Genomic DNA, 16,208 nt, shown 5'->3' with positions numbered 1-16,208 from the left:
CATGGTTCAGCAGGCAGTGTCTCAGAATCCCTTAGACTGAAATAGTAAATTGTGGTGTATGGTACAAGCAATCAGATCACCACAGATTCCAGTCCCCTAAGGGAAATTAAAGCTGCTGTGGTGAAAGTAAAACACAAAATAAAAATTTTTAAATCACCCCCCCCCCCCCTTTTCAGTGTAAGTGTGTAAATAATAATAATTTGAACAGTGATCAAAAAGCTGTACGTACCCCAAAAAGGTATTAAACAAAAAAACTACAGTCCGCCCCACAAAAAACAAGCCCTCATAGAGAACTGTAGATGAAAAGATCTGAACGTTATGGCTGTCAGAAAATGGCAATGAAAAAATAAAAATAAAACTGAGAATTTTAAACATAGTAAAACAGGATAACAAACAAATTTGGTAGTGCCGTAACACTGACCGTCAGAATAAGGCCCCATGCACACGGCCGTGTGCGGGCCGTGGAACCGCGGCCTGGATCTCTCCTGAGAGCAGGAGCGCACGGCGTCACTGGTTGCTATGACGCCGTGCACTCCCTGCTGCCGGCACAGTACAGTAATACACTGGTATAGATCATACCAGTGTATTACTGTACCGTGCCGGCAGCAGGGAGCGCACGGCGTCATAGCAACCAGTGACGCCGTGCGCTCCTGCTCTCAGGAGGGATCCAGGCCGCGGTTCCACGGCCCGCACACGGCCGTGAAACACGGCCGTGTGCATGGGGCCTAAGGATGTTGTCATTTTTAGCGCACAGTGAATGCTGTAATATCAAACCCAAAAACTTTGACGGAATTGTGTGTTTTTTCAATTTCCGCCTACAAAGAATTTTTTCCCTCATTTTCCAATACAAGCCATGTTAACCCCTTAGGGACCCATGACGTACCGGTACGGCATGTTTCCCGAGTCCTTAAGGACCCATGACGTACCGGTACGTCATGAGTTTAAATTGAGATTGTGGCGCCCCAGGGGTTAATCCGCACAGGATGCCGGCTGAAATCATTCAGCCGGCATCCTGTCACAACGCCTGGGGGGGGTCATATGACCCCCCCGTATCGGCGATCGCAGCAAACCGCAGGTCAATTCAGACCTGCGGTTTGTTGCTATTTCTGCTGTTTCTGATCGCCGCGGTCCCTGACCGCGGCGATCAGAAACTTTAGTGTGGCACAAATCTATAGTGATCACCCCCCTGCACCCCTGCATGATTTTAGCCTGGTGGGAGGTGCAGGGGGGGTGTTGCGGGCTGTGTGGGCGGTGCGGGAGGCGGGCGGTGCGGCAGGCGGGATCGCGATCCCCCGCCCGCCTCCCGCCGAATAATCGCTGGCTTCTAGTGGGTATACCAGGGTGCCAGCACATTGCTGGCACCCTGGTATAAACGGCTGACATCTGTGAATGGATGACAGCCGTTTAACCCTTTCCATACAGCGGTCCGTACGGACCGCTGTATGGAAAGAGTTAACAGTAAGATGCGGCTCCCTCCCTCTCCCATCGGGGGGCTGCTGTGCCTTTGCAGCCCCCCGATGGGAGAGGGAGAGAGCCCCCAGACAGCCCCCCGACACCCCAGTCCTTACCCTTCCCCGTCTGCGAAGTTGTGGCAGACGGGAAGGTTCCCATGGCAACAGGACGCCTGCTCAGGCGTCCTGCTGTCCATGGTGCTGAACAGATCTGTGCTGAAAGCATAGATCTGTTCAGTGTAAGTAAAATACAGTACAGAAACATATATAGGTTCTGTACTGTATTATGCAGACACCAGACCCACTGGATCTTCAAGAACCAAGTGGGTCTGGGTCAAAAAAAAAGTAAGAAAAAGTAAAAAAAAATTGAAAATCAAAAAACACATTTATCACTAATTAAAAATGAAAAAAATAAAATTCCCTACACATGTTTGGTATCGCCGCGTCCGTAACGACCTGATCTATAAAACGGTCATGTTACTTTCCCCGCACGGTGAACGCCATAAAAATAAAAAAATAAAAACTATGAGAAAATTTACATTTTGCCCACCTTACTTCCCAAAAAAGGTAATAAAAGTGATCAAAAAAGTCGCATGTACGCCAAAATAGTGCCAATCAAACCGGCATCTCATCCCGCAAAAAATGAGACCCTACCCAAGATTATCGCCCAAAAACTAAAAAAACTATGGCTCTTAGACTATGGAAACACTAAAACATCATTTTTTTTGTTTCAAAAATTAAATCAGTGTGTAAAACTTACATAAATAAAAAAAGTATACATATTAGGTATCTCCGCGTCCGTATCGACCGGCTCTATAAAAATATCACATGAGTTAACCCCTCAGGTGACCACCGTAAAAAAATAAAAACGGTTTAAAAAAAGCAATTTTTTGTCATCTTACGTCACAAAAAGTGCAATAGCAAGCGATCAAAAAGTCGTATGCACCCCAAAATAGTGCCAATAAGACAGCCATCTCATCCCGCAAAAAATGAGACCCTACATAAGATAATCGCCCAAAAACTGAAAAAACTATGGCTCTTAGACTATGGAGAAACTAAAACTTTTTTTGTTTTAACAATGAAATCATTGTGTAAAACTTACATAAATAAAAAAAAAAGTATACATATTAGGTATCGCCGCGTCCGTGAGAACCTGCTCTATAAAATTACCACATGATCTAACCTTTCAGATGAATGTTGTAAATAACAAAAAAAAAAAAAAGTGCCAAAAAAGCTATTTCTTGTTACCTTGCCGCACAAAAAGTGTAATATAGAGCAACCAAAAATCATATGTACCCTAAACTAGTACCAAGAAAACTGCCACCTTATCCCGTAGTTTCTAAAATGGGGTCACTTTTTTGGAGTTTCTACTCTAGGGGTGCATCAGGGGGGCTTCAAATGGGACATGGTGTAAAAAAAAACAGTCCAGCAAAATCTGCCTTCCAAAAACCGTATGGCATTCCTTTCCTTCTGCGCCCTGCCGTGTGCCCGTACAGCAGTTTACGACCACATATGGGGTGTTTCTGTAAACTACAGAATTAGGGCCATAAATAATGAGTTTTGTTTGGCTGTTAACCCTTGCTTTGTTACTTGAAAAAATATATTAAAATGGAAAATCTGCCAAAAAAGTGAAATTTTGAAATTGTATCTCTATTTTCCATTATATCTTGTGCAACACCTAAAGGGTTAACAAAGTTTTTAAAATCAGTTTTGAATACCTTGAGGGGTGTAGTTTCTTAGATGGGGTCACTTTTATGGAGTTTCTACTCTAGGGGTGCATCAGGGGGCTTCAAATGGGACACAGTGTCAAAAAACCAGTCCAGCAAAATTTGGCTTCCAAAAACCAAATGGCGCACCTTTCACTCTACGCCCCGCTGTGTGGCCGTACAGTAGTTTACGGCCACATATGGGGTGTTTCTGTAAACGGCAGAGTCAGGGCAATAAAGATACAGTCTTGTTTGGCTGTTAACCCTTGCTTTGTTAGTGGAAAAAATGGGTTAAAATGGAAAATTAGGCAAAAAAATGAAATTCTCAAATTTCATCCCCATTTGCCAATAACTCTTGTGCAACACCTAAAGGGTTAACAAAGTTTGTAAAATCAGTTTTGAATACCTTAAGGGGTGTAGTTTATAGAATGGGGTCATTTTTGGGTGGTTTCTATTATGTAAGCCTCGCAAAGTGACTTCAGAGCTGTAGTGGTCCCTAAAAATTTGGTTTTTGTAAATTTCTGAAAAATTTCAATATTTGCTTCTAAAGTTCTAAACCTTGTAACATCCCCAAAAAATAAAATATCATTCCCAAAATAATTCCAACCTGAAGTAGACATATGGGAAATGTAAAGTCATCACAATTTTTGGGGGTATTACTATGTATTACAGAAGTAGAGAAACTGAAACTTTGAAATTTGCAAATTTTTCCAAATTTTTTGTAAATTAGGTATTTTTTTATGCAAAAAAAATAATTTTTTTGACTTCATTTTACCAGTGTCATGAAGTACAATATGTGACGAAAAAACAATCTCAGAATGGCCTGGATAAGTCAAAGTGTTTTAAAGTTATCAGCACTTAAAGGGACACTGGTCAGATTTGCAAAAAATGGCCAAGTCCTTAAGGTGAAATAGGGCTGAGTCCTTAAGGGGTTAAAATAAACAGTGTCATGACAAAGCTTTTCCTGCAAGAAAATAAGCCCTCATATGGCTATGTGTATGGAAAATTTATTAGGAGAAAAAAAAAAATGAAAATTAGACCATGAGAATACTTAATTACTTTATTATAAATATATTCCCAGACCATAAGTGGTTAAAAACTACTGGTATTTCCCATGTAATAATTCAGAAACTAATCTTATGACTATTTTGTGCCATTTCTCTGTTACTCCATTCTATGAATGAATTCTGAAGCCGGTCAACTGGGGGTTACCAGTTTGGGGGGGTGTCCCCTGGAGTCTGACACTGACAGCACTCAAACTCTGTAGCGTCACTCACATCTGGTAACACCCAGTTGGACCTGATGGCAAGTCATTTATAAACTTTTAGAAGCAACAGGAATGGCAAGACAGTTGTATGAAAAGATGCACCAGAATTGTTATCACATAAGGAATGCCAACAGTTACTAAAATACATAAAGAAAAAAGTGACAGGACATCCGGGTTAATGATATCAGTTGTTATCTATAGAATAGGCTCATTCATTGAATGGACCCGAGTTGCAGTACCACGCACGGCCACTAAACAATTAAGAGCTTTGCCTGATAAATAATGAAGAAGCAGCGGCGCATATGGTCTCTTTAATTAGCTGGTCGGAGTGTCGGCCACCAGATTCCCACCAATCTGAAATTAACTAACTATTCTAAGCAAAGGCCATAAATAGGCTTGAGTGAATCGAGCTTCGGATCATAGATTCGAAGTCGAGTTGATCAAAAGTCTCCGTACAGCAATAAAATGAATTGACTCCGTGGACGCAAATTTTGTTTCACCTGAAGTCACTTTTTACTGCCTAAATAAAGTACGTTAAAATTATTTTTATTGTATTATTTATTAAAATTATCTGCAACACGTTAGGCTTGGTAGGGTGAAGGGGGATATCTCAGACTGATGATGCTGATCCCTATAATCATCCCTACCACTAAAGCTCCAAATTACAAGGAGTCAATGATATGTGGCGTGTTCCTCTATTTGTCTGGGGTGTATAGGTAGCATCCATACATAGGCGCCTGATTGAAACAGTGGGTGAATGTGACAGGTCTCTAGTAGGAGAGACTCTGCACACCACACAGTGTCAGGTAGCACTACTAGGATAGTCCAAACCCCAATCGATGATGAAATGTAGGAACAAGCCGTTAGGCTTCTACAGTCAGCAAGTCAGTCTGTAGTTGTTTCCACAGAAAATAATTGCTCGACGCGTTTCTCTTGTCCAACTTGTTTGTTGGTTCATCAGGAGCAAATAACTAAAGCCTCTGTTGTCACCGCATGTCACCCCCTCACACCGGGTGCATTACAGAGCAGCAAGAGGCCTTAGAGATTATCTGACTAAATGAAGAACTACATGCAGTTGGTGTATTGCATGTAGCCCTATATTACACACCAAGCTCACTGTCACCGTTTCGATATCATCCCCTTACACTGGGGATAACGGTTAACGGCGAACTCAGTGTTTTCACATAGTGTGTGCTGAACGCCACTGATGACGTGCGTGCAGCAGAGAGCCTTCGGCAATGTGGCCGTGACCCGCGCGTAGCACGGACTTGTTTAAATGGAGGAAACACCTCCCATCTCTGAGGCCACCTCACCAGATGCCCAATCCGGAGCAGAGCGCGTCATCCGGCCGCACATCATTTGTCCCGTCGCAACCGGATGACGCGCATCCCATCTCGTCATCAGTAAAGGACTGGGAGAGCTGTCGCTCCACCCACCCCTCCGCGTCATCCATAAGGGAGGGGAAAAACCGATGACGGATGTCTTCTCTCTTTACTGCATTATTAAAGCAGAAAGGAGGAAATATATCAGTTCTGCAATGATTGCTAGAGTTTCACATATCAGAGGGCATTAATAATAACAGGATGCATAGCCAGCAATATGAACCTCTTCACTATTATAATTATTCAAGGAGGATGATCCCATACCTCCCATATTAAATTACAATAAAGTGACAGCAATACTGGAAAGGAGATGTATAAGAATAAACACCAGAATTATCCAGTTCAGCACATCCAGTATGTATATGGGATATAGTGGATCCCAAGAAGGTCAATATATCACTACTCCACAGATGTCATATCGTAAAGATGATTTCAAGAAAATATGGAGAGTGATGTCCGCAAATAGAGGTTATTCAATAAAACAGGCAAAGGAAATTGTGTCATTGAGGCCGTTAGGTTTCACAGTATTAAGAACAAATGTCCACTGTGCCTCTTTTTTAAGCAGCAGTGCGTCGATGTCACCTCCCCTCGGTGGTGGCCTAACATGTTCTATACCTTGGAATTTAAAACAGTCCAAATTGCCAGGATGGCAAGTGGCCACATGTTGTGCCACCGGGGTGTCTCCAGAATTTTTGATTTTTAGGAGATGCTCACCAACACGCCTCCTAAATTCACGTTTCGTTTTGCCTGTATATTGAATACCACAGATACAGGTAGCTAAATACACCACTCCAACTGTTCTACAATTAATGAAGGACTTGATAGAATATTCGTGTCCTGTGATGGAGCTCCTGAATTTAGTACTTTTTAAGATAGCTCTGCAGGCAACGCAGCTCCCACACTGATAGGTGCCCTTGGGTTTGTTGGTTCCCAGCCATGTGGCATCTCTGGGGCTAACAAAGGCACTGTGAACCAGTTTGTCCCTGATATTTCCCCCTCGTCTGTATGTAATCATGGGGCTACTGCCTACCAAATGACCAACATCCGGGTCAGTTTTCAGAATGTCCCAATTTTCAGTGAGTAGCCTGCGTATCTCGCTACTTGCTGTATCAAAAGTACCGATAATTCGTATCTGTGCCTCTTCAGATGTTCTGTTCCTAGGATGCAACAGTTCTTCTCTATTACATGCTGCTGCATGTTGATATGCTTCCTTCAAAATAGATTTAGGATAACCTTTATCTGTAAACCGTACTTTAAGGTCATCAGCCGAGGCCTTGAAGTCGGACCATTGGGAACAATTACGTCTCATCCTGAGATATTGTCCCTTTGGAATGCCCCTCTTGAGCGGGTGGGGGTGTCCACTCTCCCATCTCAAGAGGGCATTCGTGGCCGTCGGTTTACGGAACACCTTTGTTGCAATATGACCCGAAGGGTCAATCTCAATCGTAAGGTCCAGAAAGGCGAGTCGTTTTTCATCAATCTCTGATGTAAAAAAACAGACCCAAAGAGTTGCTGTTCAGTCTTGAAACAAAATTCACAAACCCCTCCTTCGTGCCTCTCCACAAAATGAAAACATCATCAATGAACCTCATCCATAGTAGTATGGATGAGGTCCATTGCTCCATTTCCTTGTTAAAGACAACCTCCCTCTCCCACCAGCCCAGGTAAAGGTTAGCAAAGGTCGGAGCACATGGGCTCCCCATTGCCACCCCCCTGAGCTGGCGGTAGAGGGAACGGTTAAACAAGAAAATGTTGTGATGCAAAATGAAATTCAACAATGTGATCACAAATTCATTGTGCTCACAAAATTGTGATCCCCTTTCCAGTAAGAAAGCATTCGCTGCATCACAGCCTTGCTTGTGTGGGATGGAGCTATATAACGCTTCAACATCCAAACTGGCAAGTAGGGTATCTTTCTCACATCTGATGTCATTCAATCTTCTGAGGACGTCCATCGAGTCCCTCACAAAGGAAGGTAGACTAGACACAAAGGATCTCAAAATTTTATCGACATAAATACTTATTTTTTCAGTAAGGCTACCTATACCCGACACTATCGGCCTCCCTTTTAAAGGGTTAGCCCCCTTATGTATTTTAGGTAGACTATAGAAGGCCGGTAGTGTCGGGTAGGCAGGCATAAGATATGCCAACTCGTTTGCACTTATTAGCTTGCGCCATTTCGCCCCACTGAGAATCTGGCCTAGTTCTCTTTTATAGGCCTCAAGGGGATTGTGATCCAACTTGGCATAGCAAGTTTTATCATCAAGAATCCTCTTACACATCAGAGCAAGAGCAGCTGGCATTAATGCAACTACAGCAAGATACCACCGTTATCATCAAGCCCTCAGATAAGGGGGGCAATGTGGTTGTTCTTGATGTCAGCTGTTATGTTCAGATGTGTAAGCGGATTCTTGATGATAAAACTTGCTATGCCAAGTTGGATCACAATCCCCTTGAGGCCTATAAAAGAGAACTAGGCCAGATTCTCAGTGGGGCGAAATGGCGCAAGCTAATAAGTGCAAACGAGTTGGCATATCTTATGCCTGCCTACCCGACACTACCGGCCTTCTATAGTCTACCTAAAATACATAAGGGGACTAACCCTTTAAAAGGGAGGCCGATAGTGTCGGGTATAGGTAGCCTTACTGAAAAAATAAGTATTTATGTCGATAAAATTTTGAGACCCTTTGTGTCTAGTCTACCGTCCTTTGTGAGGGACTCGATGGACGTCCTCAGAAGATTGAATGACATCAGATGTGAGAAAGATACCCTACTTGCCAGTTTGGATGTTGAAGCGTTATATAGCGCCATCCCACACAAGCAAGGCTGTGATGCAGCGAATGCTTTCTTACTGGAAAGGGGATCACAATTTTGTGAGCACAATGAATTTGTGATCACATTGTTGAATTTCATTTTGCATCACAACATTTTCTTGTTTGACCGTTCCCTCTACCGCCAGCTCAGGGGGGTGGCAATGGGGAGCCCATGTGCTCCGACCTTTGCTAACCTTTACCTGGGCTGGTGGGAGAGGGAGGTTGTCTTTAACAAGGAAATGGAGCAATGGACCTCATCCATACTACTATGGATGAGGTTCATTGATGATGTTTTCATTTTGTGGAGAGGCACGAAGGAGGGGTTTGTGAATTTTGTTTCAAGACTGAACAGCAACTCTTTGGGTCTGTTTTTTTACATCAGAGATTGATGAAAAACGACTCGCCTTTCTGGACCTTACGATTGAGATTGACCCTTCGGGTCATATTGCAACAAAGGTGTTCCGTAAACCGACGGCCACGAATGCCCTCTTGAGATGGGAGAGTGGACACCCCCACCCGCTCAAGAGGGGCATTCCAAAAGGGACAATATCTCAGGATGAGACGTAATTGTTCCCAATGGTCCGACTTCAAGGCCTCGGCTGATGACCTTAAAGTACGGTTTACAGATAAAGGTTATCCTAAATCTATTTTGAAGGAAGCATATCAACATGCAGCAGCATGTAATAGAGAAGAACTGTTGCATCCTAGGAACAGAACATCTGAAGAGGCACAGATACGAATTATCGGTACTTTTGATACAGCAAGTAGCGAGATACGCAGGCTACTCACTGAAAATTGGGACATTCTGAAAACTGACCCGGATGTTGGTCATTTGGTAGGCAGTAGCCCCATGATTACATACAGACGAGGGGGAAATATCAGGGACAAACTGGTTCACAGTGCCTTTGTTAGCCCCAGAGATGCCACATGGCTGGGAACCAACAAACCCAAGGGCACCTATCAGTGTGGGAGCTGCGTTGCCTGCAGAGCTATCTTAAAAAGTACTAAATTCAGGAGCTCCATCACAGGACACGAATATTCTATCAAGTCCTTCATTAATTGTAGAACAGTTGGAGTGGTGTATTTAGCTACCTGTATCTGTGGTATTCAATATACAGGCAAAACGAAACGTGAATTTAGGAGGCGTGTTGGTGAGCATCTCCTAAAAATCAAAAATTCTGGAGACACCCCGGTGGCACAACATGTGGCCACTTGCCATCCTGGCAATTTGGACTGTTTTAAATTCCAAGGTATAGAACATGTTAGGCCACCACCGAGGGGAGGTGACATCGACGCACTGCTGCTTAAAAAAGAGGCACAGTGGACATTTGTTCTTAATACTGTGAAACCTAACGGCCTCAATGACACAATTTCCTTTGCCTGTTTTATTGAATAACCTCTATTTGCGGACATCACTCTCCATATTTTCTTGAAATCATCTTTACGATATGACATCTGTGGAGTAGTGATATATTGACCTTCTTGGGATCCACTATATCCCATATACATACTGGATGTGCTGAACTGGATAATTCTGGTGTTTATTCTTATACATCTCCTTTCCAGTATTGCTGTCACTTTATTGTAATTTAATATGGGAGGTATGGGATCATCCTCCTTGAATAATTATAATAGTGAAGAGGTTCATATTGCTGGCTATGCATCCTGTTATTATTAATGCCCTCTGATATGTGAAACTCTAGCAATCATTGCAGAACTGATATATTTCCTCCTTTCTGCTTTAATAATGCAGTAAAGAGAGAAGACATCCGTCATCGGTTTTTCCCCTCCCTTATGGATGACGCGGAGGGGTGGGTGGAGCGACAGCTCTCCCAGTCCTTTACTGATGACGAGATGGGATGCGCGTCATCCGGTTGCGACGGGACAAATGATGTGCGGCCGGATGACGCGCTCTGCTCCGGATTGGGCATCTGGTGAGGTGGCCTCAGAGATGGGAGGTGTTTCCTCCATTTAAACAAGTCCGTGCTACGCGCGGGTCACGGCCACATTGCCGAAGGCTCTCTGCTGCACGCACGTCATCAGTGGCGTTCAGCACACACTATGTGAAAACACTGAGTTCGCCGTTAACCGTTATCCCCAGTGTAAGGGGATGATATCGAAACGGTGACAGTGAGCTTGGTGTGTAATATAGGGCTACATGCAATACACCAACTGCATGTAGTTCTTCATTTAGTCAGATAATCTCTAAGGCCTCTTGCTGCTCTGTAATGCACCCGGTGTGAGGGGGTGACATGCGGTGACAACAGAGGCTTTAGTTATTTGCTCCTGATGAACCAACAAACAAGTTGGACAAGAGAAACGAGTCGAGCAATTATTTTCTGTGGAAACAACTACAGACTGACTTGCTGACTGTAGAAGCCTAACGGCTTGTTCCTACATTTCATCATCGATTGGGGTTTGGACTATCCTAGTAGTGCTACCTGACACTGTGTGGTGTGCAGAGTCTCTCCTACTAGAGACCTGTCACATTCACCCACTGTTTCAATCAGGTGCCTATGTATGGATGCTACCTATACACCCCAGACAAATAGAGGAACACGCCACATATCATTGACTCCTTGTAATTTGGAGCTTTAGTGGTAGGGATGATTATAGGGATCAGCATCATCAGTCTGAGATATCCCCCTTCACCCTACCAAGCCTAACGTGTTGCAGATAATTTTAATAAATAATACAATAAAAATAATTTTAACGTACTTTATTTAGGCAGTAAAAAGATACACATTTGAGTTAGTACGTAAACGCTACTGTGAATCACCAGTTAATTCACCTGAAGTCACGCAAGACTTTAGTGAATGAATTCGGTATTCATGTATAAATCTTTAAAAACCTTTAATTAAAAAAAAAAGTTTAGGTGGGATTAAATGTATTAGGTTAGCGACTACAGATCTGGATTGAATGCTATTGTTTGTGATGGTGTAAGGACTGTATTAACATGTACCATATCTGTAAGTTCTCTTTTTTCTGTCTAAAAGTTTTGTAACTATTTTGAAGGGTAAAAAATAAAAAATAATAAAAAATTTGGAATGCGAAGTTGGACCGGCTCCCTTTGTTTTAAACTCATTTAATTGAAACAATGATGAATGCACGTTATTTCTATCAGGCAGTGCTTCTCAAGCTTGCGACTTGCCCCGCATCGATCACCCTCATAGGCTTCAGGCTTATAAGGAGGTAGTAAATACCCACGCAGGCTTGCGTGATGACATCACAGCTGCGGAGGAGGCTACGGCTGGAGGGGCGCTGCGGGGGACATAACTGGCAGCATTATTGGGGCACTCGAGGAATTTGTAATACAGGGGACAGTATAAGGGCCATTACTGGTGGCTCTGGGGACTTTTAATAGTGAGGCCCTATAGGGAGCATTACAAGGGCATTTTTTTTTTTATGAGGGCACTATACTGGGCATTACTGAATGCACTGGGGGCATTTTAATCCTGAGGCACTATAGTGGGTTTTTTTTGTACATCGGCACTACTACTAGGGGCACTAAAGGGGACATTAATACTTAGGGCACTATAATGGCATTTTTACCTGGGGTAAAATAGGAGCTATTAATGCTAGAGGCAACTGTCGAACAACTGATATAATGCGAAACAAACACATCCCTTATTTTGGATAAAATTCGGTTTTGGGCCAGTCAGCGCGTGAACAGAGGCAACTACTACCTCTTGATTTTCCAGAAACTATATAAACACGTAGACATAATTGGGAGCCAGTATTAAAATCATTACCATCATTGTATGGTTGAGGATTTCCAATCTTTCCATAAACAGAATCTGCTGACTTCAGCACATCCAATTCCATTATAATAATCACTCTCCTAAAAAACAAATAAAAACTGATAAGACATGGGAAACGTAGGTTAAAAGAGGAAGGGAGGGGAAATGCTTGGATAGTGGGGAAAAATGTTACACACAATTGGTCACTTATACACACTTGTCTTTAAAAGGGTTTGTCCAGGATTAGATTTTAAAAAATGTTTATTAAAAAAAAAAAAAAATTTTTTTTTTGCCCACAAACAGAACCTCTCGTCTTTGGGCTGCATCTGGTATACTGGTTAAACACCTTATAGTGCAATACCAGACACGGCCCATGGACAAGGTTGGCACTGTTAATGGAAAAGATCGGCCACAAATCGCCCACTTTTTTATATACACACACACACACACACACTCACTATCTATACACCCATCTGGAAGAATATACAGGTCCTTCAAAAAAAAATTCGCATATTGTGATAAAGTTCATTATTTTCTGTAATGTACTGATAAACATTAGACTTTCATATATTTTAGATTCATTACACACAACTGAAGTAGTTCATGCCTTTTATTGTTTTAATATTGATGATTTTGGCATACAGCTCATGAAAAACCCAAAATTTCTATCTCAAAAAATTTGCATATCATGAGAAGGTTCTCTAAACGAGCTATTAACCTAATCATCTAAATCAACTAATTAACTCTAAACACCTGCAAAAGATTCCTGAGGCTTTTAAAAACTCCCAGCCTGGTTCATTACTCAAAACCGCAATCATGGGTAAGACTGCCGACCTGACTGCTGTCCAGAAGGCCATCATTGACACCCTCAAGCAAGAGGGTAAGACACAAAGAAATTTCTGAACGAATAGGCTGTTCCCAGAGTGCTGTATCAAAGCACCTCAGTGGGAAGTCTGTGGGAAGGAAAAAGTGTGGCAGAAAACGCTGCACAACGAGAAGAGGTGACCGGCCCCTGAGGAAGATTGTGGAGAAGGACCGATTCCAGACCTTGGGGGACCTGCGGAAGCAGTGGACTGAGTCTGGAGTAGAAACATCCAGAGCCACCGTGTACAGGCGTGTGCAGGAAATGGGCTACAGGTGCCGCATTCACCAGGTCAAGCCACTTTTGAACCAGAAACAGCGGCAGAAGCGCCTGACCTGGGCTACAGAGAAGCAGCACTGGACTGTTGCTCAGTGGTCCAAAGTACTTTTTTCGGGTGAAAGCAAATTTTGCATGTCATTTGGAAATCAAGGTGCCAGAGTCTGGAGGAAGACTGGGGAGAGGGAAATGCCAAAATGCCTGAAGTCCAGTGTCAAGTACCCACAGTCAGTGATGGTCTGGGGTGCCATGTCAGCTGCTGGTGTTGGTCCACTGTGTTTTATCAAGGGCAGGGTCAATGCAGCTAGCCATCAGGAGATTTTGGAGCACTTCATGCTTCCATCTGCTGAAAAGCTTTATGGAGATGAAGATTTCATTTTTCAGCACGACCTGGCACCTGCTCACAGAGCCAAAACCACTGGTAAATGGTTTACTGACCATGGTATTACTGTGCTCAATTGGCCTGCCAACTCTCCTGACCTGAACCCCATAGAGAATCTGTGGGATATTGGGAAGAGTAAGTTGAGAGACGCAAGACCCAACACTCTGGATGAGCTTAAGGCCGCTATCGAAGCATCCTGGGCCTCCATAACACCTCAGCAGTGCCACAGGCTGATTGCCTCCATGCCACGCTGCATTGAAGCAGTCATTTCTGCAAAAGGATTCCCGACCAAGTATTGAGTGCATAACTGAACATAATTATTTGAAGGTTGACTTTTTTTGGATTAAAAACACTTTTCTTTTATTGGTCGGATGAAATATGCTAATTGTTTTAGATAGGAATTTTGGGTTTTCATGAGCTGTATGCCAAAATCATCAAGATTAAAACAATAAAAGGCTTGAACTACTTCAGTTGTGTGTAATGAATCTAAAATATATGAAAGTCTAATGTTTATCAGTACATTACAGAAAATAATGAACTTTATCACAATATGCTAATTTTTTGAGAAGGCCCTTTATATCCTTACATGCATAATATACTATTTGAAAATCATGGCATGTTATCACATCCCAGCATGCCCCTGCTTTCAAGCATACAAAATGCACTACATTTTTATATTTACTGAAAACACCTTCTCTCGTTTTCAATGGACATAAACCCTGCCACTAGGAGGCTAACACTGGGTGGAGAAAACCATATTACTTACCGGTAATTTCCTTTTCATGAATCCTCCATGACTGCATTACCATAAGAGATGACCAGCCTTTAACCCCAGGTAGGGACAGGAAGAATAAAATTTGACCCTCCTCCGGCTCCTCCAAACACATTGACACTAACTACTTCCTATACATATTTAATCATATATTTTTTTCCCCTTTTATCCTCCACGACGGCATTACCATGAGATATACCAGATTAGAATATTTTAGGGAGGGACTATAGCCTGAAAAGCTTTCCTACCAAAGGCCAGGTCTTGATTGGCATTAGCATCGACTCGTCCACATAGCCACTTTGCAGATCTGCTCTATAGATTACTTTGCTTTTTCAGCCCGAGATGTTGACACTGACCTCGTAGAGTGGGCTCTCAGAGTTTTTGGCGGAACCACTCCTGACAATTTGTAGGTTTCGGAGATTGCAATTTTTATCCACCTAGACAGGGAGCTTTTTGTAGCTTTATGACCTTTATTTGCCCATAGAAACTGCACAAACAAGTAGTTTGATTTTCACAAGGATTTAATAGCTTCTAGATCAGGGATGGGCAAACTCGGACCTCCAGCTGTTGTAAAACTACAAATCCCATCAATTCCCAGTCTGCCTACAGCAGGGCATGATGGGATTTGTAGTTTTAAAACAGCTGCAGTGTTGGGTTTGCCCATTCCTGTTCTAGATCGATCAGAATGGCCCTTCTCACATCCAATTTACGAAATCAGATTTCTCCTTCTGATTTCGGATCCATAGAAAACGAGCAAACGATAATATCTTCCTGCCTGTGAAAATTGGATACAACCTTGGGTAAGAAAGTTTCCTCCAGTCTGAACACTATTCTGTCTGGAAAAACCATGAAGGTTCGACTATTTTTAGAGCCCGAATCTCACCTACTCTGCGCGCAGAAGTAATGGCCACTAAAAATAATGTCTTGACAGAGATATCTTAAAGACGCCTCAGACAGATCCCAAGGAGATACAACTGGTCTTAGGGAAGGCCTCAACCTATCCTTTCCTTTGAGAAAACAGATGATCCGCAATTTATTTATTTTTATTCGAAAACTGAGCTTAATGCGGACAGATGAACTCTCAGGGTATTGAGACTTAACCTTTTTTCGAACCCTGATTGAAGGAACCCTATTACTGTTTGAATAGAATACATTTGTGCAGAATTTTTGATTGAATACACCAGTAATAAAATCTCTTCCAAACTTTAGAATCCATTTTTGAGGTTACCTCCTTTGTGCTGGCTGCCATGGTATTAATTATAGCATCAGACAGGCTTTCGTATTTTAATGTCACCCTTTCAGGTTCCATGCAGCTAGAGGTAAACACTATCCTGGGATGAAACACTGGACCTTAAGATACTAAATCCTGCACCCAGGGAAGCACCGGTTTTGGACAGAGTAGTTTCAGAAGGGGGAACCAGGATTCTTTTGGCCATAAAGGGGCCATTAATATGACATGAGATTTTTCCTGACTAATCTTTTTTAGAACCCTGGAAATCAGCAGAAAGGGAGGAAATGCATATGCAAGATGAATATTCCATTTTTGGGCCAGTGCAT

General features: G+C 42.7%; 1 protein-coding gene across 1 annotated transcript in view; it reads right to left on the bottom strand.

The window, feature by feature from the left end:
* The window catches only part of RPA1 (replication protein A1), a 74,378-nt gene that overhangs the window by 37,331 nt on the left and 20,839 nt on the right, over positions 1 to 16,208 (bottom strand). Inside the window, exon 5 of the mRNA XM_044287007.1 lies at positions 12,372 to 12,460. Coding sequence (XP_044142942.1) covers positions 12,372 to 12,460 — 89 coding nt within the window. The remainder of the gene's footprint in view (positions 1 to 12,371; positions 12,461 to 16,208) is intronic.

This window comes from Bufo gargarizans, chromosome 3 (genome assembly GCF_014858855.1).
Source record: "Bufo gargarizans isolate SCDJY-AF-19 chromosome 3, ASM1485885v1, whole genome shotgun sequence".
Classification (NCBI taxonomy): domain Eukaryota; kingdom Metazoa; phylum Chordata; class Amphibia; order Anura; family Bufonidae; genus Bufo; species Bufo gargarizans.
This window is presented reverse-complemented; position numbering and strand designations above follow the sequence as displayed.